The sequence below is a fragment of the Lissotriton vulgaris genome, chromosome 5 (genome assembly GCF_964263255.1).
Source record: "Lissotriton vulgaris chromosome 5, aLisVul1.2, whole genome shotgun sequence".
Taxonomy (NCBI): domain Eukaryota; kingdom Metazoa; phylum Chordata; class Amphibia; order Caudata; family Salamandridae; genus Lissotriton; species Lissotriton vulgaris.
The window spans coordinates 845,250,203-845,276,121 of NC_141693.1; the positions used below are offsets into that span (position 1 = coordinate 845,250,203).

The 25,919-nt window shown below is 43.9% G+C and overlaps 1 protein-coding gene across 1 annotated transcript in view; it reads right to left on the bottom strand.

The window, feature by feature from the left end:
• Positions 1 to 6,141: 6,141 nt before the first annotated feature.
• SRGN (serglycin) overlaps positions 6,142 to 25,919 on the bottom strand; it is a 67,586-nt gene continuing 47,808 nt past the window's right edge. The window contains exon 3 of the mRNA XM_086922396.1: positions 6,142 to 6,531. Coding sequence (XP_086778522.1) covers positions 6,321 to 6,531 — 211 coding nt within the window. The 3' untranslated portion in view covers positions 6,142 to 6,320. The remainder of the gene's footprint in view (positions 6,532 to 25,919) is intronic.

Below are 25,919 nucleotides of genomic sequence, written 5' to 3' on the forward strand. Positions count from 1 at the left end.
GGAGTGGCTGAAGGAGATGTGCTTGCTGGAGGAGAAGACGGGGTCAAGCGTGTGTCCGGCATAGTGGGTGGGGGTGTTCACCAGTTGCTTGAGTCCGAGGTTAGCGAGGTTGTCCAGCTGGGTGGCGGTGTTGCGGTCCTTGTTGTTCTCCAGGTGGAAGTTAAGGTCCCCTAGGAGGATGTAGTCGGCGTAGAGGAGGGCGTGCGGGCTGATGAAGTCGGTGATGTCTTCGCTGAATTGGGTGCGTGGTCCCGGGGGTCTGTAGATGAGGGTGCCTCTGAGGGTGGTCTTGGGGTCAGTGAGTATCTGGAAGTGGAGGTGTTTGGCGGCGGTGAAGGTGTCGACGGGGTTGGTCGTGATGCGGATGGTATTCTTGTGTACGATGGCGATGCCTCCTCCAGTCTGGTTGACGCGGTCCTTCCGGATGATCTTGTATCCGTCCGGGATGGCTAAGGCGATGTCAGGCGCTGAGGAGGCGTTCATCCAGGTTTCTGTGAGGAAGGTGACGTCAGGTGATGTTGTGTCGAGCAGGTTCCAGAGTTCGACGGCGTGTCTGTGGATGGAGCTGGTGTTGAGCAGGATGCACTTGAGGTGGTTGTTGAGGGTGCTCGGCTTGCCGGGTGCGGTGCAGGTCCGGAGGCAGGTGAATTTTCAGGTTTGGCAGGTGAAGGGTCCATGGGTGCGAATCGGGGTGGCTCGGTAGCAGGCGGGGTTTCGGCCGGCGTTGAGTGCGTGGAGGGTGGCGGCATCGTAGGTCTGTCGTATGGTCTGGCGTCGTGGGAGGCCAGGGGTCCTGGCACTGGGCGCGGTCCAGACGCGGACGGGCACAGACGGGCTTGCCTTTGGTGCGCCTTTGGCGCACAATCGGCGCGCCCGCTGCCCGTACACGCGGGTTCCATTTAAGGCCAAGTGGGAGGGAGGAGCAGCTGGGAGGCGGGAGCGGGGGGGCCAATGGGGTTGACAGAAATTAAAAGGGGCTGGGCCGCGAGGGAGCAGCGGCAGGAAGCGGGGAGCGGAGGAGGGGATCACACAGGGGTAAACCGTGACAAAATAACACGGCGCAATAATTCTACTTACAGAAAAAAGAAGCACTAAACAGTAATAACAGTTGAAATACAGGCACAGAGGGCAAAAAGCTGCAGAAAACGGGTGAAATTGCGAGCAGCAACGAGGGGGCACCTGAAGCCAGGGATGGACCTGTGGTGCTGGGGGGAGCCGCGCCAACAGCTGGTGGGCCGTGCAGCGTGGGGGTGTCCTGGAACATTTGGAAAAAACTAAGACTATCCTGAGTCAAAACTCCTTAACAATAATAATAAAAAATGGGAATAGCATCACAAAGCCAGTGTCCCCTGCACTTGAAGTGTATAAATACAGGGCACAAGCAGCATCCCTTTACGGTGCAGAAATATGGGGGGCTAGCTGTAGGAACACATTTGCCAGGCAAGAAAAAACGTTTTTTAGATCGCTGCTACATCTTCCTGTGCGAACACCTAGCATACCCTTTGTTATGGACTTGGATATAAAAGCATAGACCATCAGGCCATATTGAGACCTGTGTTGTTTTGGGTACGAATATAGACTACAACAGAACTAGCTAGTTACAAGGAAGGGCTAGGGGAGTTCCTAGAGTTTGGCAAAAGTAAAACTCTCCAGTGGGTTAAGCATGTGCATACATGGTTTGATAAACATGGGCTAAAGCACTTTTGGGAAACTATTTTACTGACAGCAACAGCCAAAAAGACATTGAAAACTGCTTTCGGGGCGTTTATACAGAATAGTGTTTCCCATAACGCAGACAAAGGCAGATTAACATCTCAGTTACTGCTTATAAAATCATTCCCAGTTTTTGAACAATACTTGGATGAGGTACAGCCCCAGTTGGCAAAAACATTGTATATGAAATTTCGCTATGGTATACTGAAAATTAATTCAAACAGTGAAATGGGGTCAAAGGACTGATGTGATTAATAATGATGACTGCTGTGTCTTATGCCAATGTAACTTACTAGAAAATGTGCTACATATCTTATTCTTTTGCCCTGTATATGCCATGCCAAGGCAAAAATGGATAAAACCCATTTGTCAAAACCGAACTAGGTCTTGTTCTGAAGCGTTTAGAATACTAAAAACTAATACTTTAAAGATTTTTTTTAGTATCAGTAGATACTTATTCGCTGTGGGAATATTAAGAGAGAAAAAAGGCCTGAAATTCAACAATGTTAATGTTTTATAGCTGTAATTTCCAACATGTACTTTCATATTTTTGCACTCACACTTTGAAAAAGGGTAGTGGTCTGAACGAACTTGTATCGTTTTGTTCCATTTGTCTATATGCACTTTCAAAAGCATCTGCACGTTGGTTGCTGCCTTGACTCTTAAAATTCTCCTGTGTTTATACCTATATAGGATTAGAAGCTTAGCATCTTTTTATTACATTTTAAAAGCAACATTTTTTTTGCCGTTGTTATTCTCAATATCAAAAGAATGTCTTGACTTTTAAATTATGTTTTTGAAATCAAACATGTATAAACTGTTTATTGTGTTTCTTTTAGGGTTTTATAAATTGAAATAAAGATTTAATGAAAGAATGAAAGCATGATTAAGCCGATTTTGCTAGACTGAAAGTTAACATTTATTTTCGAGCAAAAGCAGTTGTAATGGATGGCTTTATAATTACATAAAATAAATAGGGAGACACCCTTTATGCTGAAAAGGGAACGGGTATATAGACTACAAAAAACAGAGGTTTCCCTTTTCTTGGTTATAGGTGGTAGGACGGACTGCAGATAAGCAGTCCTCCTACCCAAGCGTAATATTAAGCTACAGCTGGAGGTATAATCAAATATAGGACGCACCACACAATAATAAATTTACATTTCGTCTCTAATCCGTATGAGTAAGGTTCTTGTCTCCCACCCAATTTGAAACACATTACACAGATATGTAGATGGTCAAACGAAGAATAATGATCAGTATGAGTTAGGTTCTTATCTCCGACCCAATTTGAAACACATTACACAGATATGTAGATGGTCAACCAAAGAATAATGATCAGATCATAGAGGTTCTATTACTGTAAAATTGAGTAATTTATTTAGAACAAAAGATAATAATTGACATTCATTGACATTCTGTAAAAACAAGATAAACAAAACATTTTTCTGTTATTAAACATTCTCATTTCCAAAAGAACCTCTCTTTTTTATGTAAAATGGTATATTCTCTTAATCTTACCTTTCACATTTAAAGTTCTTTCTAATAAAGACTTTAAATGTTATTGATGATACTGTTTGGTAACCCAAGACATTATTTTGTTTCTTATTATAACTTATTGTTGCGCTCAGCCGCTATGAATGGGTTTACAATGTTGGGGGCGACTTTTGTAAATTTAATTAGCTATTCTATCTTTTGAAGGGTTGCTCCATGTTAAAGATACTTCCCTTTACATTTTCAGTACTAATCATAAAAGAAGCGCCCTAAGTTATAGAAACCTTGGGTACGAAGTCTGCAAAGCCGAATAAAGCAGAGAATTTAGAGATAAAAGTGAGTACATTAAACTCCTAGGGTCATTCGTTACGTGGGTAAAAAAGAGGGCTAGCACCATGGGGTAACAAATGTTAGAAGATCAAAAATATGTATGTATCTATAAGATGTTTAATAAAAACAATGTACAACAGCTCCCTCTGATTTGAACAAGGGAGACCGTAGATGATGTTTTTCTACCTGATTAATTAGATAAAGAGATGTAGTAATTTGATCAGAGTGATTAACATTTTACATAAAAAAGAGAGGTTCTTTTGGAAATGAGAATGTTTAATAACAGAAAAATGTTTTGTTTATCTTGTCCAATATAGATTGTTTTTAACCATAGAAAGCATTGTCCTGAAGAAGGTGTTCAACCTGTTCACTGAAACGCTGCGTCGACAGTATTGTGCTTTTTCCTTTTTTTAACAAAAAATGTCTCATGATGTTGTTTAAATAAAATGGATGTGACAATGTGTTTTTACAGAATGTCAATGAATGTCAATTATTATCTTTTGTTCTAAATAAATTACTCAATTTTACAGTAATAGAACCTCTATGATCTGATCATTATTCTTTGGTTGACCATCTACATATCTGTGTAATGTGTTTCAAATTGGGTGGGAGATACGAACCTTACTCATACTGATCATTATTCTTCGTTTGACCATCTACATATCTGTGTAATGTGTTTCAAATTGGGTGGGAGATAAGAACCTTACTCATACTGATTAGAGACAAAATGTAAATTTGTTATTGTGTGGTGCGCACAATATTTGATTATACCTCCAGCTGTAGCTTAATATTACGCTTGGGTAAGAGGACTGCTTATCTGCAGTCCGTCCTACCACCTATAACCAAGAAAAGGGAAACCTCTGTTTTTTGTAGTTTGGCTTTATAATTACCACATTAATGCATTACGATAAATCATAACTTTAATGCCTTCCCGTTTTGTTTTAAAAATCTAAATCCTTCTTCCTATCCCCATAATGCAATAAAACGATATTTGTAACCTGAACAATATCAAATTACACAATTGCATGACTAATAACATGTTAGTTTACTGCTGTATAATGGACGCCAAAGTACAAGCACATTTTATGAACCTATTTAAAGACATGAATTGTTAGTTCCTCTTTTTTTCGTCTCTGGGTCAATCATCAGGTAATTGACCTTAAAGGAGAATCCTGTTTCCTAGTTTCATCTACGGGACATGGAATGACAGTAACTCAAGTTCTTAAATATAACCTTAAAAATACAGTGTTTTAAGCGTGAACGTTTGAAATTCTGAGTGTATTTTACTAAGAGCAGCAACGTGGGAAACTTTAGCTAGTATATCCCATTGAAATCCTATGTTTTAGTGAATATTCACTGTTTTTGTGTTCCAGCATTTAATTGGTTGTTTACATTTTTCAGAATGATGTTCAATTTTGTCTCTTTGACTGATAACAGCCTTGAATCGTTTACCTAAAAAGACGCCAGGCATGCCATTTATTAAAAGAAACCTCGCTCTCACACAAATTTCTACTCTCGATTTGTAGGAGATCACATTGATGGAGATCTATATCTCCGTAAATATTTTTTGCAAATGTTTTTCAAATCTGCCATTCGCTATTGGAATATCTCAATGTATTGATATACTGAGTTTGCTTAGGAGAGTGGGGTGTTCTCTATTATTTATTAAAGCAACACTCTTTTAGCGAAGAGGTATGGTCCTTGGATGTTTAATTTTATATATAGCATTTTATAACCAAGTTTTTTATTGGTTTGTATATTTTTCGTGTGATACTTTTGTGTACATTTTAACACCGAAATCCGTATGAATTTCTTGTAAAAATTCAGATTGTTTTTTATTGTTTAATACCTGCGTTTTTATGATTATTTTTAAATGATGGAGTTAAGAACAATTGAGATTGTTGACTGTTATATCATATTTTTGTTTCCGTCAAATTGAAGAAGCCCAAAAACGTGGTCCAGGGATTTTGTTCCAAGATGGGGTTGGCCATACACACTTGTCTTCATTTGAGTGGAAAACATTTGCTGCTGCAATTGATCCTAGTTCACACTACAAATTGGGCGGGTCTACAACGGGTTGCATCGCAAAACCCAGGATAATATCTGCCTCAAGGTTTTATGGTTTTAGCTGCAAACACACAGTTATTACAAATATATAAGCGTTGTTCATTTAGGTGGATCATTATTAGGTTAATAATGCACATTATACATGACCCTAGTTAAAAAAAATGCAGCACCTTATGGATTGAAGCATGGGGCAGAGTTTGCTTATCTATGCTGAGAAATGTTAACCCACTAAGGGCTGGAGTACGAGTGAAGCAGAGAGATATACTGCCCTGCCAAGTTCTGAGGTGACAGGTGCAGAAACATGTCTGATGAACCCCCCTTTGTTTCCACCCAGAATTTCCTCTTGCTTTTTCTGTGCGGAAGTGGTCCTGCAATCAGAAGTATGAGTGCAGTAATGAAAAAGGATTGGTAATTCCAGGCTCTGCAAGGCAGTCCCAATTCTTGACCCAGAAAGTTGCAGTTGCAGGGTGCACAGGTGGAATTACTAATCGGAAATCAACAATTAAGGCCCCAGTAATTCCGAGATCCAGAGCGGTGCAATGAGCAAGTAAGGCTTTTAATGAAAGTTAACACTAAGAACACAATTACGAGACTGTGGGTCATGCATTAGCCTTAAAATATAGAAATTTGGAATTGTTTTGCTTTAAAACCTATTGCTGTTAAGATATGCAAAGACAACAAAATTAAACTTTCATGGCAGAAGCAAGAGCTTTTTTTTACAAAATGAAATCTTCATCTCTGAGTTTCAGCACAAAGTCGTTATTTGTGTAACTTTGAGGAGGTTCTGGGAGTATATCTGGATGTTCAAGATTAGAATTCATGCCGGATCCTAGATCTAACTCTGTTCCAGATGTAACATCAACACCAGATCCCGATTCTTCTCCAGACGAAATAAAAATGCTGGGTCTTCCCACAAAAGTCTTCCTCCTACAAAAAACACATTATTAGTTCAAAGTACTAGACTGAATTCATGGGTTGGCAAATGTAAAACTTGTTCATTTCAATAATTTTGATAAAAGCAAATACAATGTGTGCATTCATAATGCAGGCTTAATTTCTTGCGTCATTGCTACTTTTTCTAGTACTATTTTATTTCTTCACCCAAATTTAAGATAGGATTGAGAACAAAAATGGGGTTGAGTTATTCATTTGATGGATCATTATGTAATTTCCCCTGATGATTCCACATCATTGACAGCTTTACCATACAGTAACACCAAACCCACTTCAGACTGCCAAGTCTCGGTCCAAACTCGAATACCTAGACCAGATAGCTCAAACACAGGGGAGGCAGATCATTCTTGCCCTCTCACTTTCAGGCATCATTGACATCTACTGCTCCAATCCCTAAGCACCTAAACCAGGATTTATTTCTGACAATGAGGTACCCTCTAGGCTGCAAGACAACACTTTGATAATAGAAGTACTAGTGAAGGTTGGCCTAAATCAGCACCCCGCTGACAGAACAGGTACGCTTTATTAACGGCCTTTGCATTATATTGCTTTTAATTCAGCTATCTTCGTCTTTTAAATTATAGTTTAATGCTCTGCAACAAAACCAGCCATAACAATCCTAGGGCTTACACTTAGAGACCACCTTTGTTATATGCTCATAAGGCACAATTGGCTACACATAAAAGACACAAGTTTTGGCAAAGCAAATCAGTCATGCCTTTTAAAAGCAACAAACACCTTGTGGCTTACTACTGCTTTTTGCCAACGTTTTTCCGCATCAGAAAGAAAAACTTGTCGAAGCTGAATAGGATTGTAAAAATAACATATGCGTGCAAATGCGGCACGGTGTTAGGGCAGTCCAGCGTTATGAATCATCATGTATGTGCAGACATTAACAGACATGTGCATGCATAGGGCATGGTGCGACTCTCATTTTGATTTTCTTTACTGATCCAGGATAGTGGATGAAAATATTGGAGCTGTAAATAAAAAAAATTGAATGAAATCTGCACTAAAGTGCTTGTTAACCCTTTCGATGCTGATGACGAGCTCAGCTCGTCATCACCCACGGGTGTCGTGTGCTGATGACGAGCTGAGCTCGTCATGGTGCCACTAAAATGGCATTTTCCAGCACAGGGGGGGGGGAAAACGCCCAGCAGCCATGTGGTTAAGAAAGGAGCAGCGTAGCACCAAAGTGCATGTACTAAGCCCTTGAAAAAATAATGTAAAAGGCCACATGGCAGGCTGGCATGGGAGCAATGGAGGAACTGGTTGTGGATGGTAGGAATTCAGGCCTGCTGAACACCAAGAGCAGCGGTTGGAGCAGCTGCTGCTTAACAATGACAATGCCTTTTATTTATCTGTTTTGAAAACCAACACATAAAGAAAAGGCATTGTCATTTACAATGCCCATAGCTCAAACTCTCGCAAATGCGAGACCTATTGCATTTTTTAGGCCTGGCCTTAGCCAAGATCTTTCAATTCAATTCAATTGATCTTTATTTCGGCACTACATGGCCATAAAAGATTTGCACGGCAAACACATTGATAAAATACATGTTAAATCCCGTTTTTAAAACAACTGATTATTATTGCTAATAAAATCAATACAGTTTTAAAAAATGTGAAGCGTGGTGACATACCTAGCTTTTGAGCATTAGGACACGGAGCTGAAAAAGTTACCAAAAAAATACATACAGTCAAATCACTAAACAAATAAAACCAAGTGAACAAGTGGTATACGATTTTGTCCTTATAGCTTTAGGCCTTTTTTCTTGCGCACAAAGTGGATGGAAAGCCAAGATCTTTCGATTTTTCTAAAATTATATTGTACACTTACTGATAGGGGTTTTCAGTTAGTCCCCTTCCTCCATTGTTCTGTTGTTGTATCATTCATATTTTTATTCCACCCACTGTGGCATACATCATGGAGCTGTGGGTCAGCCCAGTCATCCATTTGTTAACTTCACTGAGTGACAGCATTCTACCCTTTCACAAGGAGCATATCTGCACACACTAGTTCCCTCCAATGCTAGGGTCTCAGATCGCAAGGTGCATATTTGAGACAACAAATATTTTTACTTTCAGCCTGTTTTCTTGTCTATACTTGCACGGGCCCAGCAGCTCCTACAACTCAATCAACCAATCAGTGACTTGTACAGCGCGCTACTCACCCCGAAGGGTCTCAAGGCGCTGGGGGGGGGGGGGGGTCTGTTACTGCTCGAAAAGCCAGGTCTTGAGTTGCTTCCTGATCAACCCATACAAGCCCTGACAAAGCTAAAATGTTTGCAGCCCATGCCCGGCCTATTTACTTTGCCAGTGATTGTTTAACCTTTGTACCCAGCCTCCTAAAGCCCGCATAGGTGTTCCTGTACCAGCGTTTAAGAAAAATACCCAAAAAGATGCCAGACAAATTGTATTATTGTTTCTTTTTCATGAAAGTCCACGAATCAAAGTGTGGATTAAGTTAGGGATGTGAAAAATGTTAACTTTGCCATAACAAAATCAGGAAAAAAAGCTTGCACAGTTCCCTGACCTTAAGACCAAGTTCCACTTTTCTGTCACTTATTTTCTGTAGCCGTTGAGAAGGAAGAAGGTCTGGCTGCAGAGAATTTGATCGGCACTTTCCCCTTTATCACACAATAGCAGTGTTGTAACGCTACAGACTATCCACTCCTCGCCCTCCGGATTTCCCTGTCTTAACAGTAGGATATCAGGGTTTTGATGAATGCAGTCTTTCACAGGGAAAAGTTTCCCTTGTCAAATCATTGTCCATTTCAACACTTTTATATAAACTACACCAGCTTTGCCTTTTGTGAAGTTTTTAGAACATAATTTTGTGAATCTGGAATCATTGAACTTTGTTACTTTTCCCACAACTAGCTTTGTCCATTTTTTAAAGTGCAGTGATAGCATGTTTCTGTCAAACTACCTGGGAGTGACCCGAAACCTGTACGTTTTGTGAACAGAAGCACCTGAAGATCATTGCAGAGATAGCTGCCAAACATATTCTGGCAAGTTATTGTATATAATAAAAGGGTAATGGATAGATCCTACGTGCTATATTTGTTGCAACTTAAGTGCAGATGTACCTCTAACAGTTAAGTCCATTTGATATGCGTAATTTGTCTAGGCAGACGAGTGGTGCCCGTAACTGAATGCATAAAGCACACAGCCCACACTTATGAGAGTGGAGTGGTGTTGCTTGGGGTGGGAAAGCAATCAGAAACAGCGGGGAGGAGGTGGGGGGAGTAATGGAACCAACACAAGAGATGGAGCAGCAATGGCAGGGGTGAATTAGGGACTATCAGCTAGATTCATGAAGCCAAATTGCGATTGCAATAGCTGCAAAAAAGCAATTGCGATCGCAATTTGATGAAAAGGAATTCAAGACAGTGGAAAACCAAAAATTGCGAATTCGCAAAACTTTTTTGCGATATCGCAATTAAATTCGCAGAATCCTGGAAGAAGCCCTTTAGCGATACTGAAATTGCGAGAAACCATGGACTCCGCGAATAAAACTGTGAAATCGCAATCGCAATTCATGAAAAATCGCAAATTGCGAAAAACCCGAAATTCGCATTTTGCGACGCGCAATTTAAGGAGACCCCAAACCAGGTGGTAAATAGTAAGGATTTTTTTTGTTGTTGTTGAAAAAAAAGTTTCCTAATTAGCAACAGGTGCAGGCCTGACCAAACACACTTAAGGAGATGCAGCTGCAGCATCAGGACTCTCACAATGCCAGGACTCTACATGGTGGTCAGGCGGCGAAGGCTACAGCGAGCAGCACGGAACAGACGTAGGATCCAGGAGCGGATATTCCGCCAGCGGGTCACCCTTCTGGGCCAAACCAGGGAGCAAATATACGCTAAGTACAGGGGCTCCATTTATCTGGGCTTTATGGACTTGTCCACAGCTTTTGATCTAGTCAATAGGTCGAAGCTGTGGACAATGCTCCTGGAGCTGGGACTTGATCGGCCCCTTGTGTATTTCCTGGCCGAATTGCATAAAGACTTGAACACCTCAATCAGGATGACGAACGAGGGGAAATGTACGTCCAGTTTTAAGTCCAGTAGAGGGGTGCGCCAGGGATGCATCCTGGCCCCTATGCTGTTTACGCTGTATATAAATTCACTGGAGGTAAACCTGCTAGCAACGACCCTGGACATTCCGCGTATGGGAGACACACCGGTTCCGGTGCTCCTATACGCGGATGACGCTGTCCTACTGGCAAGGACCCCTCTGGGCCTGCAAAGATTGCTGGATTCGTTTGGGGATTTTATGAAAAGCCTGGATCTGGTAGCAAATAACGGTAAATCGCATGTTATGTCATTGGGGCCCACAAAAAATAAAGTTAAGACCTTCTTCTGTGGTAGTGAAGAAATCACTAGAGTGAAGGTATTTACCTACTTGGGAGTAGTCTTTGATGATAAGAGTTTATGGTCCCCTCAGCTTTTATTAAAGGTAAACTCGGTGAGAAATTCTTCAGCCGCAGTGCTAGGTTTTGCCAAAAGATTGGGGGGGAAACCCTTTGAGGCAATTTTAACAATCTACAAAAAGCTAAGACTATTTCCATCATAAGGTACGGGACAGCAATATGGGGATTTATCAAACCCGACGCTATTCAAACGGAAGAAAACAAATTCCTACGCTCCCTCCTAGGCCTTCCACAATCTACTGCTTCCCACTCGGTCCATCTTGAATTGGGGATTGGTTACATAGCAGACATAATTAAAATAGCCCCAATGCTGCTATGGATTAAAATCTGGTTAAATCCGAACCTCTCCCTAAATCATAAGATCTTAAAGGACTGTATTAGGTTAGACAATATGAATAAAATCCAGTGGTTGTCTAATATAAAACTGTTAGCTATGTATATGGGGAGACCAGAGATTTTTTCTAACCCAGAATCTCTCTGTAAGGCTGACATTGAGTGGGTAAAAACTAATTTCATCAAGTTAAGGGAGGCAGAGCGGGAAGGAGTAGAACTATGTAAACCATCAGTTAGGGGCCATGCTTTGGTTACCCAGTCACTTGCAATGTCACCGTATTTGATCATAGTGATGAATTCTTTCCATAGATGGCTACTGACTAAATTGCGGTTTAATCAAATTCACACAGTACTTTGGGATTTGGAGGGTTGGAGTAGACCTGAAGATGCTGCTCCATGCAAATGCGATGATTTTTCATCGCAAGACACTATGCACTTTATCTTTTTTTGCCCATTGTACCAAGATGCCAGGAAAAGGTTTATTTTCCCATTATTAAAAAAAATGAATTTTATTCAGTGTAAACCTGCTTTAATGTTTTTACAATTGTTAGAATCCCCAGTAACTATGTTTTGTGTTGCGAGCTTTCTCGCAGCGTCTGTTAGAAACAAGAGGGATAGACAGAAAGCTGTATAAGAAATTGAATCCTCTCAATAACAGTAATTGTATCCTATCAACTGCTTAATCGTGGGCACGATTGATCACGCATTTTAATTGATTATGAATTATGTTTTTTTTTAATCTTGTATAACAGATTTTTATCAGATTTTTAATGTTTCTGTATATGTCTAGCAAACTTTTATGATTTTAAATAATCGAATAAAGTGGTTTTGACTTGACTTACGCTAAGTACCGCCTGAATGGGCCAATGATCATCAAGCTAATCCAGGACCTAGACCCCCTGATGCAGCACCCAACAAGGAGGACCAATGCCGTGCCCACACATGTCCAGGTATTGTGCAGCCTGCACCTTCTGGCCTCCGGAAGCTTCCAGGGGATAGTTGCAATTGCAGGGGGGATATCCCAGCCCACCATGTCCCGCTGCCTAAGGAGTTTCCTGGATGCAATGCTGACCCGGCTACACCACCACATCTCATTCCCCACCAGCCAGCAGGACTTGGATGAGACCAAGCATCAATTTTACAACGTTGCCCAATTTCCACATGTGATAGGATGCATTGACTGTACCCACATCCACATCTGCCCACCAGCACAAACGGAATACATGTACCGCAACCGCAAGTCCTACCACTCCCTCAACATCCAGATGGTGTGCAATGCTAAGACATACATCACGGATATAGTGGCACAGTACCCGGGGAGCCCACATGACTCCTTCATATTCCGGCACAGCGGCCTCCACACACGACTGGCCAGGGGATACTTTGGTGAAGGACACCTACTCGGTAAGTACACTTGCCCCACAATGTTACACTGTGATGATGTAGCTGCGCAGCACAGGCACTCACCCTCTGCTCCTCTCATTCAGGTGCCAGTGGCTTCGCTCTCCGTGAGTACCTCCTCACCTCATACCTCAACCCTGCAACACCACAGCAACCGCGTTACAATGCAGCACACATACTCACAAGAAATTGCATTGAGAGGACATTTGGCCTTCTGAAGAGCAGATTCTGCATACTTCACAAGACTGGTGGGGCCATCAAATACGAGCCTGAGGTCTGCTGCTGCATTGTGGCCGTGTGTGCAATACTACACAACATTGCTACCAAGCGCCGGATACCTGTAGAGATATCTGGCAGTGAGTCGGAAGGGGACCACCGCCAACCTGCACATGCGCGTCATGCACGCGGGGAAAATCGTGCTGAAGGACACAGACGATGCAACCAAATCACAATGAACTGTTTCTAGTGCACCCACTCCCCTCACCCAACACTTCACTCATGCATGACAATGGAAATAATGACATGAGTCTGATGTACTATTATTGAATAAATATTATTGTTGGTTGCACAATATTATGGCATTATTTCAAACAGTAACATTTGAGGAGTATTGCGTCATACTACTGAAGATTTTGTAGTGGGCATGCTTATGTCAGCAGCATGTCCCTGCCCTATGAACGTTAATGTCATTGGCGCCTCCGGCGCGAAGCTCCTAGTCCCCTCTCGACCTCTTCCTCCGGCTGAGCACGTGATGCAGCAGTGGGCCTGCTGCTGCGGCGTGGAACACTAACCTGTGACGAAGACAGGCTGCTGTGACTAGATGTCCCCTCAAGTGTGTCATCCCCTCCTGCATGGCCATGGCCAGTTGGCTGCAGAGCCTGAACAGCAGTGGTTACCTGCTCGAGTGCCCGTGCCACGTCCTGACAGCATTGGACCATCTGGAGTTGCATGGCCAAAGACCTACGGGACAGCTGGGAAGTGGCGTTGCCAATTACATAATTGGAGCGCGTGTATGCCGAGAGTCGTGTGAGGAGCTGGCGGTGGCGGCGGTGGGTGAGGTTTCGCTTGCTAACCATGGCCGCAGTGTTTGCCTCCATAGCTGTGGTCATCCGGTCCATCCGGTCGGACAGATGGGCAACATTCCTGCCTGTATTGTGCAGCTGCAGGTGTATAGCTGCAAGGTGTCGTGCCTGTATTGGTGCACGCACAGCATGCTGCGCTCTATTGAGAGCCCTGCCACACGCACAGTCATCCCCCTCCTGCCGGTGCGTGTTGTACTTTGGCGCCGCTCCCTGACCTGCCTGCTGGCCTGGGTGGGCACAGTAGGTGTGCGTTGTGTCGCTGGTCTTGCAGCTGCTGGTGTTGACGATGCCACTGGCATGGGTCTCACAGCTGACGATGGTGGTGCGCCTGTTGTAGCTGGCGTTGCAGGTGGTGGTACGCCTGCTGGCACTGGTGCTTGGCCAGATGGAGCTGGTTGTGTGAATGTATCTTCCTCACCCTCAGGATCCTCATGTGTTTCATCAATTTGCAGCCCCTCACTGTCGCTACTGGTGTTATCAGCGCCACCTGTGATGGAAAGTGGACGTTGATTAATTACATGTATCTTTCACATGTAAGGTTGCTACATGCATGCTGGCTACCATTCCCTGACTGGCTGTTGCATTGACTACATTAGGACATGTCTGGCTGCATGGGACTTTTTGTACATTGTGGTCAGACTACATGTCGCACAATGCTATAGGGATATTCTGGTGTGCAAGGGCTGCATGACTGGGGTTTATTATGGGTAGCTATAGGGTCATGGCCATTGTTAGGGGACAGGGTCGCAGTCGCATGGCACTTACCTTGGCTGTCTTGGGTGGGTCAGGATGAGTCCAGCCGGGTTACCCCCACGCATGCCTCAGGTTGCAAAGTGTCCTCAACAAGATCCTCCAATGGGGTGTTGGGAGGGACTGTAGGCTCTCTCCCTCCTGTTGCAAGGCGCTGACCCAGCCTCTCAGCCACCCTCTCCTTGACACAACCTCGGAGGTCATACCACCTCTTTTTGAGATTGTCAATTGATCTCTGTGTGACTCCAACAGAGTTCACTTTAGCGCGGATGCGCAACCACAGTCGCCGTTTCTCGGCCTCTGGCACCCTCCTGGAGTCCTTGCCAAAAAGTCTATCAAGGTCTTTACAGACTCCATCAATGAGATGTTCCAGCTCCTGTTCGGAGAATTTAATTTTGCGCTTTCTCCCTGTGTCACTGGGCCCTGCTGCTTCCTGTGACATAGCTGTAGTCTGCAGTATCCAAATGCAGAAACTGGAGGTGGTTGGAGTGGAGCTTTGAGCAGTGCTGCTTTCAATTCTGCCTCAGTATTCAGAATGAGGTAGGGAACTGCCTGCTTCCTGGTTGTGATGTCATCACAGTGCACAAAATGCGACTTCCCTTTTTTGCGATCTCGCTATTAGCGAGAACGCAATTTGCAATCTCGCTAATAGCGAGATTGCAATTTCAACACTGGATTTGACCGATTTTGCGATTTTTCTGCGATTTTAGATTAATCGCTTTCGGCTTTTGAGGCCGAATGCGAATCGCTAAATTTTATCGCGGATTTACATGAATCCCATTATGCGAATTCTAAATTGCGATTCGGTATTAATCGCAATTTAGAATTCGCAGAATAAGGTTTTCATGAATCTGGCAGTATGCTCGTCTTGGTTGCTGATAGAGTAAACCAGGACAAAGGGGTTGGAGGGGAGAGGATAGGCTGAAAACAAGCTGCAAGCGGTTGTGTTTTCAGGCAATCCTCGTTAGTTTGAAGCAATTAACGAGGATCAGCTGAAAAAACACACACTAATTAAACAAGAACACACGTTTTATCCCCGTCTGCAGTCATTATATTGGGGAACAATTTCCTTACCTGAGCACAGGGGATGTTCACGGTGACAGATACTTCCTTTTCCTCCTCCCCCTCGTCCATGACCGGGTTGCTAGGTGAAAGGGGTGGGTCTTGGGCAGCTGCCGGGAGAGGCAGCGCTGTGTGTGCGGCAGAGGCAGGGGACGGAGTAAGGGACGTTGAGGGTTGGCATTTTCTTGGCAGGCAACTCAGTTTCTTTAGACGCAGCTCGTCTAAAGAAAGGGGCGTGGCAGCTATTAAAGAGAAAGAGCGAATGGGGCGCTTTTACAAAAAAACATTTGTTTCTCTAGTTGACAAACAAATGTTTTTTTTGTAAAAGTGCCCCATTTGCGCTTTCACTTTAATAGCGGTCTCTCCCCTTTGTCTAAAGAAAGTGGCACGGCTGTCATTAAACGTAAAGTGTGGAATGGGGCACTTGAAAAAAAGAATTCGTTCATAAACAAAAAGATAAAAACTTACAGTGTACGGAAACTGAAGTTGGCCGGTGCTCCTTGCTTACAAATTGAAGTGATGTATCGGGAGCGCTAGCCAATAAGGAGCCAGGAAACAAGAGCAATAGAATGTTTAAGCAGTGGCAAGCAGCAGCTGTAATTACACTCTGTAGAGTGATTACAGCAGGTCTTGCAGACAGCGTATGCGCTCTTATGCCCGACCTAAAAAGTCAGGGAGGTGAAGCAATGAAATAGCTATGGTGCGAGGAGTGTCAACAAACAACACAGAGAGCGCGGTTTTATTTAAAGGGAAAGCATCACAGAAGGAAAAAAAACAAGAAAAATGCAAACAATTGAAGGACAGAAGTAATCCAATCAGAATATAGTAAAGTTGAACTGATGTAGCAGCTTAACAGAATAGAGAGGAACGACATTGAATAAAGAGCAGAAAAATAAGATAGATGGGAAAGCCATCCAACCAAGAGCTAGGAGCTGACATAAAGCCCACAATACAATTATATTTTAATGTATTAAAGACAATCGGTCTTCAACAACAGGAAATTAAATCTGAGTTATTTTTCAAAATACTCTTGATAATCTACAGATCTGTCTGTACGTTCTACAATAACCATCTACAAACACAAAGTATATCTGCCAACTCATACTCCGAGCTATCAACAAGTTCAAACTGAAATTCAAGCAGAGAAATCAACAAAAAATTATCTGCAGTCGGTTCTCTTTTTAATTCTTAGTGGGGCACCTGACACATCTGAAGTTTTTTTGCAAGTTCAACAAGAACATCCATATAACAGTTTCTGAAACTACAGTTGGCATATTTTTTCTTCTTGTAACACAAGTATGACAGTGTAGCATCAACCTCCATTTTCAACATTACTAAGCTGGTTATTACTTTGATGTGCTGTCCCCATCAACCATGCACTCCCCTCCCCCCAGTAATCCCTTAATAGCACTCTATTGACCCCACAGTTGTATAGAATTGCAAGTCTGAAGAACGGTTTTCTATCCAACTGTTTCTTCAAACTTATCTTAAATAACGTTATCCCAAACATCTTCACCACTATTCCCATCAGCTTTTTTTATAGTTAAACATTCTTATCTGCTTGCTGTTTCAAATGCCATGATGCTGTCGCATATGACATTTGAACACTTATATGTCGATTTATAATATATAACATGGCATTTGTATGCTAGTATATGCCATTACAAAGGATATTGCCCCATAACAAAACATATAGCAACGAGGAACATACAAGAACCAAGAATATTGTGTTCATTTGTCCAAGTTCTATTCCTATAAAAAATAACTCTGCCAAGAAAATTGGCAGAGGACTCAATATGGGAGATGGGCTTTAATAGCGATGTTCTTCACGATCACCCTTCTTGAAATATGTATGATAAATTAGGTGGACCAAGAGGGAGACAGATGAAAAGTATTCAATCACACTGGATCACCAATAAAATGTAGCATGGAAAGAACAATGAACCTTCTTCTTGACGTACCTGAACTAACCAGCGCCTTAAGACAAATCACTTGTCTCGCTATTTAGGTTATTCTCTCACCATCTCTCCGTGTAGCCTACTGGACCAGGAGCAAACTAATCCAATTTGTATTTCTCTTACTAACAATTGGACCTATCCTGTTTTCACCCTGCTATCTGTGACTATGCCCTCCCTCAATCCTCCACATATCCCCTTTCATTACCTGGCTTCCCTTTTCCACCTGAACAGCATTTTCCCTTATCTGTCCAAAAATTTCCTTAATGCCTCATATACAGACCTTATATTGTCCTTCCGTAGGAAGCCACAGGTGCGGAAGCTGTTGGAGGAAAGCTGTTGGAAGAAAGCGAGGTGCGACCCAGATCGGACCCAGATTGGAGACGCAGTTATGGGGGCCGACCCGACTTTGCCTCAGAATCAACAAGCTCGGGTGCTCGAGGCTAACGGACCCCGAAGAGATGGGAGGCGGGCCGGCGCGTGTTGCAGTCTCCACGCGCTGATGCGCCCCCGGAGTCCTGCATCGGATCGGGAGAGGCCGCGAATGGTTCTTGCTGCCAAGACCTCTGGGATTGTGAGACCCCTTGCCTGGGGCACTTGAGTCTGATGGCTGGTGAGTGAATTGGCAGCTTGCTCCTGGCACTTATCCCGCGATACACTGGTTGAATCTGGGCAGTAACTGGGGGCCCGAGCTGGGTTAATTGTGCCCGGAAAGAAGTAGCACCTGAAATCATGCTCGCTCGGGGGTCAAACTGGGAGCAGCTGCACATCACCTGGCACAGCGACAGCAGCGCTACGCTGCGATGAGCTGGGAGAGCACCCACTGCTAACTGGGGGGGGGGGGAACTATAGTCCTATAAAGGCTGCGAGGGTACCTGGCCAAGTGAATCGGGTTCTGACACTGGGTGGATATATTTTAAATCTGCCGAAAAGAAGTGGTACTGCCTGCATGCTTTCTGGCTTGCTGTAAGCTGCCTACACTGCAACATGGAGTAGTTTGGATTGCTGTGAAGTGCAAGGCGCCTTAGGGATCATGGTGATCCAGTCCGTGTCTTCCAGGCTGCACCGGACAATCCAGCCATTCTGTGAGAGGAGCAGGAGCAAGTGAGGAGCGAGCGAGGAGCAAGGAGGACGCTGCTCCTCTACCTCAAGCCCCTATCTCAATTCCCCACAGCAACTGACAGCTAGGAGCGTTGGAGAGGTGAGCCGCGGCCGCGCCGTGGCGGGAAACGTGCTGGGAGTCGGGAGCAGGCAGCTGCAGTGCCGCTATCAGCGGGCGGTCCTGCAAGTACTTTTTCCTCTCCTTTGGTGCACGGCTGGGAGAGAGCCGGGGAGCAGGTGCCGCGAATGAGAGTGGCCCCGTAGACTTTTCTCCCCCTACTTTGATGCACAGAAGAAGCCACGAGGATCACTCTGCACCTCGCACTTGCTCTTTCGGTGCGTGGTGCCACAGCTGCAAGCCGCTGTCCCCACCGTCCCCGCCAGCTCTGCCAGTCATGCCATTGCAGCTAACATGCTGCAGAGGAGACAGAGTGTGGAGGAGCGGTGAGGAGTGCCACTGACCTGAGAGGAGGGGAGGAGGAGAGGCGAGGTGAGCAGCTGTGGGTGCCGGGAGTGGTGTGGCTCCGTGAGACTTTCTCCGCTCTTTTGGTGTGTGTCGGGGAGCACTTCTCACCCCATTGGCTCACGGTGCATGGCGGACATCACTACCTCTTGCCTTACCTATATACCTACAGTCTCAATCGCTAATGAGTAGACCCAACCACTTGACCCAACCACTAGAGAGCAGCATAGAGCGGCAAACAGCAGTGAGCCTCGGAAAGATACGAGGGGAGGAGTGTTGGCAGCGGCGGCCTGCTGGCTGCTATCCGCCTGTCTCCTGCCACCCGCTTGCTGCCCACCTGATCACCCTCAACCTGCTACCGGCTTGACCAGACCCAGGCAAGGGTGACAAAGAAGAAGCCAGGTGAGAGTTTTCAACCCTGGTCGAACCAGTCTGGGATGGTTGGACTGTGAAATGGTGGTGAATGGTGCCTAGCGCATGGTGGTGTATGGGGGTTTATTTAACTTACACCAACGCACCTCCCACAGCCCACTCTCTCTGACCATAGTGCTGAATAAAGGCCAAGGAGGACAACTAACGATTCAACCATTGCCCCTAAAAGGAACTGAGATCTGGCAGAGTCAGGGGGTGCCCATCTAGAACAAAAAAGGAGAAAAAAATGAGTAAGCACAACAGAGAGTCTTTGACACTCAAGGACAGCCACTCACCAAAACCAAATTTAGAGCAGGCGCTTCATCCCCTGATATGGGTCCTACTACAAGTGATATCAACCCAGAGGCAGGTCTAACCCAGAATTGCTACAAATGGTTACAGCCCAAGATCTATACAAAATTTTGGTTCCTAAAAAATCCGGGGATGCCCTTTTATCAAGTTCAATTGCAGCACAAGGCCTCAAAATTCCGATCTCACCACTCAAACTATCGGATAATGGGGAGAACAGGACTCCAGCCAATGACCAAAGCGCAACAATTGGCATAAAAAGCATCCCCGGGTCAAATGAACCACTATACCAATCACACAGTATTTTGGCCTCAACATTAGTTGTGCAAAGTAAAATCAAACTATTGCCACAAGGGCCACAGGGCCATCCAGAAGCTGAAATACCAAAAGCAATCACACTAAGCAATTTAGAAACAACAAATAAGCCGGCAGTGCCTCCTGGACAAGCTGGAAGAAACAATAAGGACAAGCAGGAAGAGAGAAGCTGCAGTAGGGGAATAGGGAATAACTGTACTACAAATAAGGAATTGCCCAAAATAGAGATAGGTACACCACCTATCGCTATTAAAAAAGTCAAGGATCAGTTGGACCCCCACCACCAAATCCCCATCATTTATTGTCATCAACGCCCCACACCACTGAACCGGTACTCGGACAAGAGTTGGAAAACATGAAGGAATTACATAAGTTGGACGCGGGGGACTGGGATAACTTACTGACAAACCGCACACATCAAACTCCGGTGAAACTTAGGTTGAACCCCCAAAACTCCCCCTCAGCAGAGAACACCTCAGCAGAGAACATAGAGCTTAAAGGGACCCAGGGCAGGGAGGCTCTTTCACTAACACCCGATTTAGGAATTTCAACCAATGTTCATCAAAAGCTGAACTCTGAAAATGCCTGGGCCAGCTTACTCAAGACAGTACAACTTTTAGTGGAAGCCCTCCAGTACCAGTCAGACAAAATGGATGCTCAGTTAACCTTATTAAATACATTGGCAGTGTTTGCTGAACCCGCTCTTTCAGAGCTCACACGGGAAACTACAAGACCCAGAGCTAAATTGTGGCTGTGGCTGTGGCTGTGGCCCAATAGTCGATAAACTCACCTCTCTCCCCTTGATTCTGGAGGACTTGTGTGCCCAAATTAAAGAGTCAGCATGGAATAACATTGAGTCTAACCAAAAGGCTACCCATCCTGCTGAGGTCAAGCACAGAACATTCATACATAACACAGGAGATCCAGGTCTGACAATGTCTATCTCAAACCCTATAAGTACAGGAAATGTCAAAGAAGACGAGTACACTAAGAAACAGGAACTAGTAACAGGACTCTCTCAGGGCTCAGAGATAGAGCTGGCCGAAACAGGAGTAACCTCTAATGCCAAACAAAGGCGAGCTCAAAGGAGAAAAGGCAGGAATCAAAAAACAACTTTGCCCGTCTTTTCAGGCAATTACCACCTGAAAAACCTGACCTTTCTAATCAGAATTCTCCAGTGGCAAAGAGCAAAATACCATTGAGTACATTGCGCACTGGGCAAGGGTTGGTCTCAAACTCCAATCAAAAGCCAGCCTTCACGGGTTCCTTGAAACAAATACTATCAGGGGAAGAAGGAGGAACCAGAACGCCCAAGGATCGGAATCTACCCAGGGAAGAAGTGGAATATCAATTACTGCCATGCGGAATGTTACCAGAAGAAACTATCACACAGCGTCATACCCTCAACCAAACATCTGCAGGACCCATGGTCAAAGACAATAAATTCTCCACACTCACCATCGCTGCTAACCAGCTTGACCACCGAATATAAAATGCGTTAAACTATCCACCCATCCCTGCATCCAAAGAACTAAGTCCGCTTACGTGGAATCTATGGGGCAGCTCTGTGCAGGGCCAGTTGCAAACTTAATTCCAGACAACCAGAGCAGGCCAGAAGTACCCACAAAGTCATCCCAAGCAAGTACAAACACCCACGAGTCCACTAACAGACCACAATCAGATAATCTAGGAAAGGATCCCAATAGGAATGTGAAAATATTAGGGTTTGCACCAGCATACAGATCAAGAGGGGTTCACAACATATTAAATCGTGGGAGCATTCTTCGCTTATTCTCACATATATCCTCACTAACGGAGGTAAACTCAACGGACCTGGACTCAGTAGAGTTTATCAGCCAAGGGGACCTTGGGGGGGGTGAGCCACATGGACAACATGGGGGTCAGAATCCATTGCGCAAAAAATATTACAGTAAAATTCGATATTTGAAAATTGGGGCATAAAAATAAAACCCATCATCTTACCCGGTTATCCAGCCCCATTATTACAGAGCCAATGGGATAGATGGATAACAGAACGATCCAACGCCACTAAGTCAATATTGATAGGAGCAAGGGGTCCCTCGCAGGTCAGCATGAGGCAGCCACAGGATAAAGGGAGATATCACCCTAATCATCTACACCAAGGTCCCTGCCACGAAGACTCAGAATGGCCCATGAGGGTAGTTTCCAACCAAGAAATAAGCAAATGACAGAATAGCAGGTACAATCTCTCAGAAGGTGAAATAAACTTATTACAGATATGCTCATGGAACATCAACGGGCTAAACAGCAAGCTTTTATGAATTATTAAAAGTCATTCCATATCATTGCTTTCCAGGAGACATGAATGACGGATCCACCACATCTACAAGGATATTTACGGTTCTACGCCCCAGCCCTCAAAAGAGCAAGATTTGGTCATCTGCAGGGAGGTCTGGTGACCTACGTAAGCAACAGCTGCGCAAATTCAGTCCATCTAGTGGCCTTAACAACACGGGAATCTATCGCTATAAAAATCTCCACCATAAAGGGGCCATCAGGGAATAGGCAAAAGGATATAGTAATAATAAACACATACATGCATCCGAACAGGAAATCTAACGACGCAAAGCAATTGGCCAACGTCGTAGAGTCTTGCATGAGCGAAGTCAGTACACCAGACATGATACTGACAGGAGACTTTAATTTACATCTACTTAGCCCTTCAAAAGTGGAGGAAGTTTCTATACTTAACCAGTTATGGAACATCCCGCAACAGGGAACCAATTCAACAGCAGCTCCCTCAAAAATTAGTCAGCTTCTTATAGAGGATCCTGAACATCTCATGCTGCGAGCAGCAAATGGCAGAACTACAGGCGATACACCCCCTGCATTCACTTATCCATCATCAACAAAAAATGAAACGCTGGACTATACCTTTGTGTCCCTAACTTTTTTTAAAGACATTTTCTCATTTAGTATGGGCGACAAAGCTGATAGCGATCACCGGCCAGGAACTTATATTTCGCACAAATATCCCAAGATTAACGAAATGGAAGGGCCTACCAGGCACAACTGCTACTATCAACTTTAGGAAAATAAAAGTCACGCAAGGAACGCAAGATAACTTCCAGGAAGCTGCTAAACTTCTATTCGAATCACGGGAAGGGGACAACGAAATAGAAAAATTGACAAATTATACACATGCCTTGGCAACATCTTTCTCCGCCCCAATTAAATCTAAACCAAATCAGGATCACACTAATTTCTCCATGCCACAAAAGAGTAAGATAAAATCCATCAAAAAAAGCATTAACTACTCTTTGCTGCAGGTGCGCCAGTCTCCAACCAACATCACAAAACTAGCTGAATTGCGACAGCAGAAAACACGTCTAAAGCAAGCAATTTGGGAAGCCAGGCATGACAACGAGTATATCCTATGGGCGAAACTGCATGCGAACTCTAAGTTGAAAAACAGCTCAAGATTTTGGGAAACAATAAAAAGATTTACCCATCCGATGCATGAGGGTCTGTCTTCAAATATATCCGAGGAAGACTGGGCCACTTTTGTTGGAAATCACTTTCATCAAGGAAGAACCGTATCGCATGTTGAAACTAGCATGGATTCCACACAGCGGCCTATGATTTTGAAGCATCAATCCAACAAGAGAAATGTAAATTCAGAGGAACAGCATGATGGAGAACCACCGGGACTTACTCCTTTAAAAGATCACAAAAATCACTTAACAAATACATCAAGAAGGGAAGGCAAGAAGGGGCACCAGGGCCCAACAGAATTCCACCCGTGCTCTATAAACAAGACATAAAATACTGGGCAAAGGCACTCAGTCCTTTGTTCTGGGAAATAGGAACAACAGGCCTACTCCCTCCATCCTGGCGGACTTCGATTATTTCACCAATCTTCAAAATCAGGTGACAAGACCCAGCCCAAGAGCTACCGGTTAGTTGCCCTCTTGGACAATGAGGCAAAATACTTTGCCAGCACACTGCTGGATAAACTGCAACTCTGAGGGGAAGACAATTCAATCATACCCCTAAATCAAACTGGCTTCTCTAAATCTGTTGGGACCACAACAAACATACCAACAATGGCTCTGGTAATCGATAAGGCTGAGATCACAAGAATGCCCCTACATTTGTTCTTCATCGATTACTGGGCAGCTTTTGATCACGTACACCGACATAAACTTTGGTTGAAACTGGCAGGCTGGGGCATTCCCCAGGCTTTACTGAACCTGTTAATTAATCTGCACACTAAAACCTGGGTGCAAGTAAAGCTGGGTGACGGGTCAACTTTATCGAGGAAAATTCCAACAACAAAAGACCTCAAGCAAGGCTGCGTACTGGCCCCAACGCTATTTAATCTATTTCTTGCAGATCTGATCCCGCTATTAAATGCCAACAATTAACATTCTCCAAAGATTGGGAATCTAGTACTACCATGCCTATTCTATGCTGATGACCTAGTATTGATCAGCCAAACGAAGGCGGGTCTACAGCGTCTTCTTGATATCTTGAATACTCTGAGGCTAATGACTTAAATATCAACCTGGAAAAAACCAAAACCATGAATATTAAAAAGAACCTTAAAAAAATACCTGTCTGGTTTTGGGACAAGATTCAAATAGACTCGGTTACAGAGTACAAATATTTCGGGGTTATCATTGACAAAGGCTTGCACTTTGTAACTCAAAGAGGTACAATCAAAAGGTAAGGCATAGCCTTAGCCGCCTCAGTGAGAAACCTCAATTCCAGACTGACGGGCCCCTCACTTGCCCTACTGGTTGAAGTTATACAAGCACAACTCCTACCCACAATAACCTATGGGAGCGAGGCACAGAGGGGAAGAGATTCGAAGCTCTTGGATGCTGTGGTCGCGAACGTGTACAGAATCATTTTTGGTCTACCAACACGAGCCTCTCCAGCACAAATTAGGCTCGAGTCTGGTATGCAAAAACAGACCATTACAAGGAAAGGTGCAATAGTAATTTTTGGGGCCAAAGTAAGGAAATCCAAACCAGCGGCAAAATATTTAGCAACTAGCGTGTCAACTCTGGGTCTTACCGAACTTTGGGCAACTAGTAAAGAATAAATCTTGGATCAAAGATAAGGCAGCCCTAACAAGGAGGTCGCATGGCTGGATGATCTTGAGTTCCTATTCCTCCCTGGCTGCACAAAAGTATCTAGCTTCGGGTTTTGCCAAACATACAAAAATTAAAATTTTAAAATACAGATTAGGCTTGTTGCCATGCACAAAGCATTTTCCACATTGGCTGAAAAACCAATCTGATTCTAATTGCCCTTTATGTGGTACACAGCAAGAAGATATGCTGCATCTCCTCTGCACATGCAAAGATCTAACATAGGAAAGGGGGCAGCTTTAAAAAAAAACACTTTTTAACCAGAGAGGCATTTGCAAATGGAGATAGGTTGTGTTGGCATGTTTTGCACCCGAGGACACGCAGCTTAACTGCTGCTTTGTAAATTTTTTAAGACAAGTGGAGAAGAAAATGCAAAGTCAGAACAGCAATACAGCTGACAAGGAAAAAGACTGACGCTGCTAAAATAACTGCTTATTCTTTTAATGTACTGTAAACACTATTTGGTAATAATGTCTTTTAATCTGCTTTAATTTTTATCTTGTAATGAGATATTTTGTAGCAATGGTTTTAAGTAACTCTGCTAAATAAAATAAACTTGAAACTTGTCCTTCCACTTCACACAATAATTACCTCCCCATA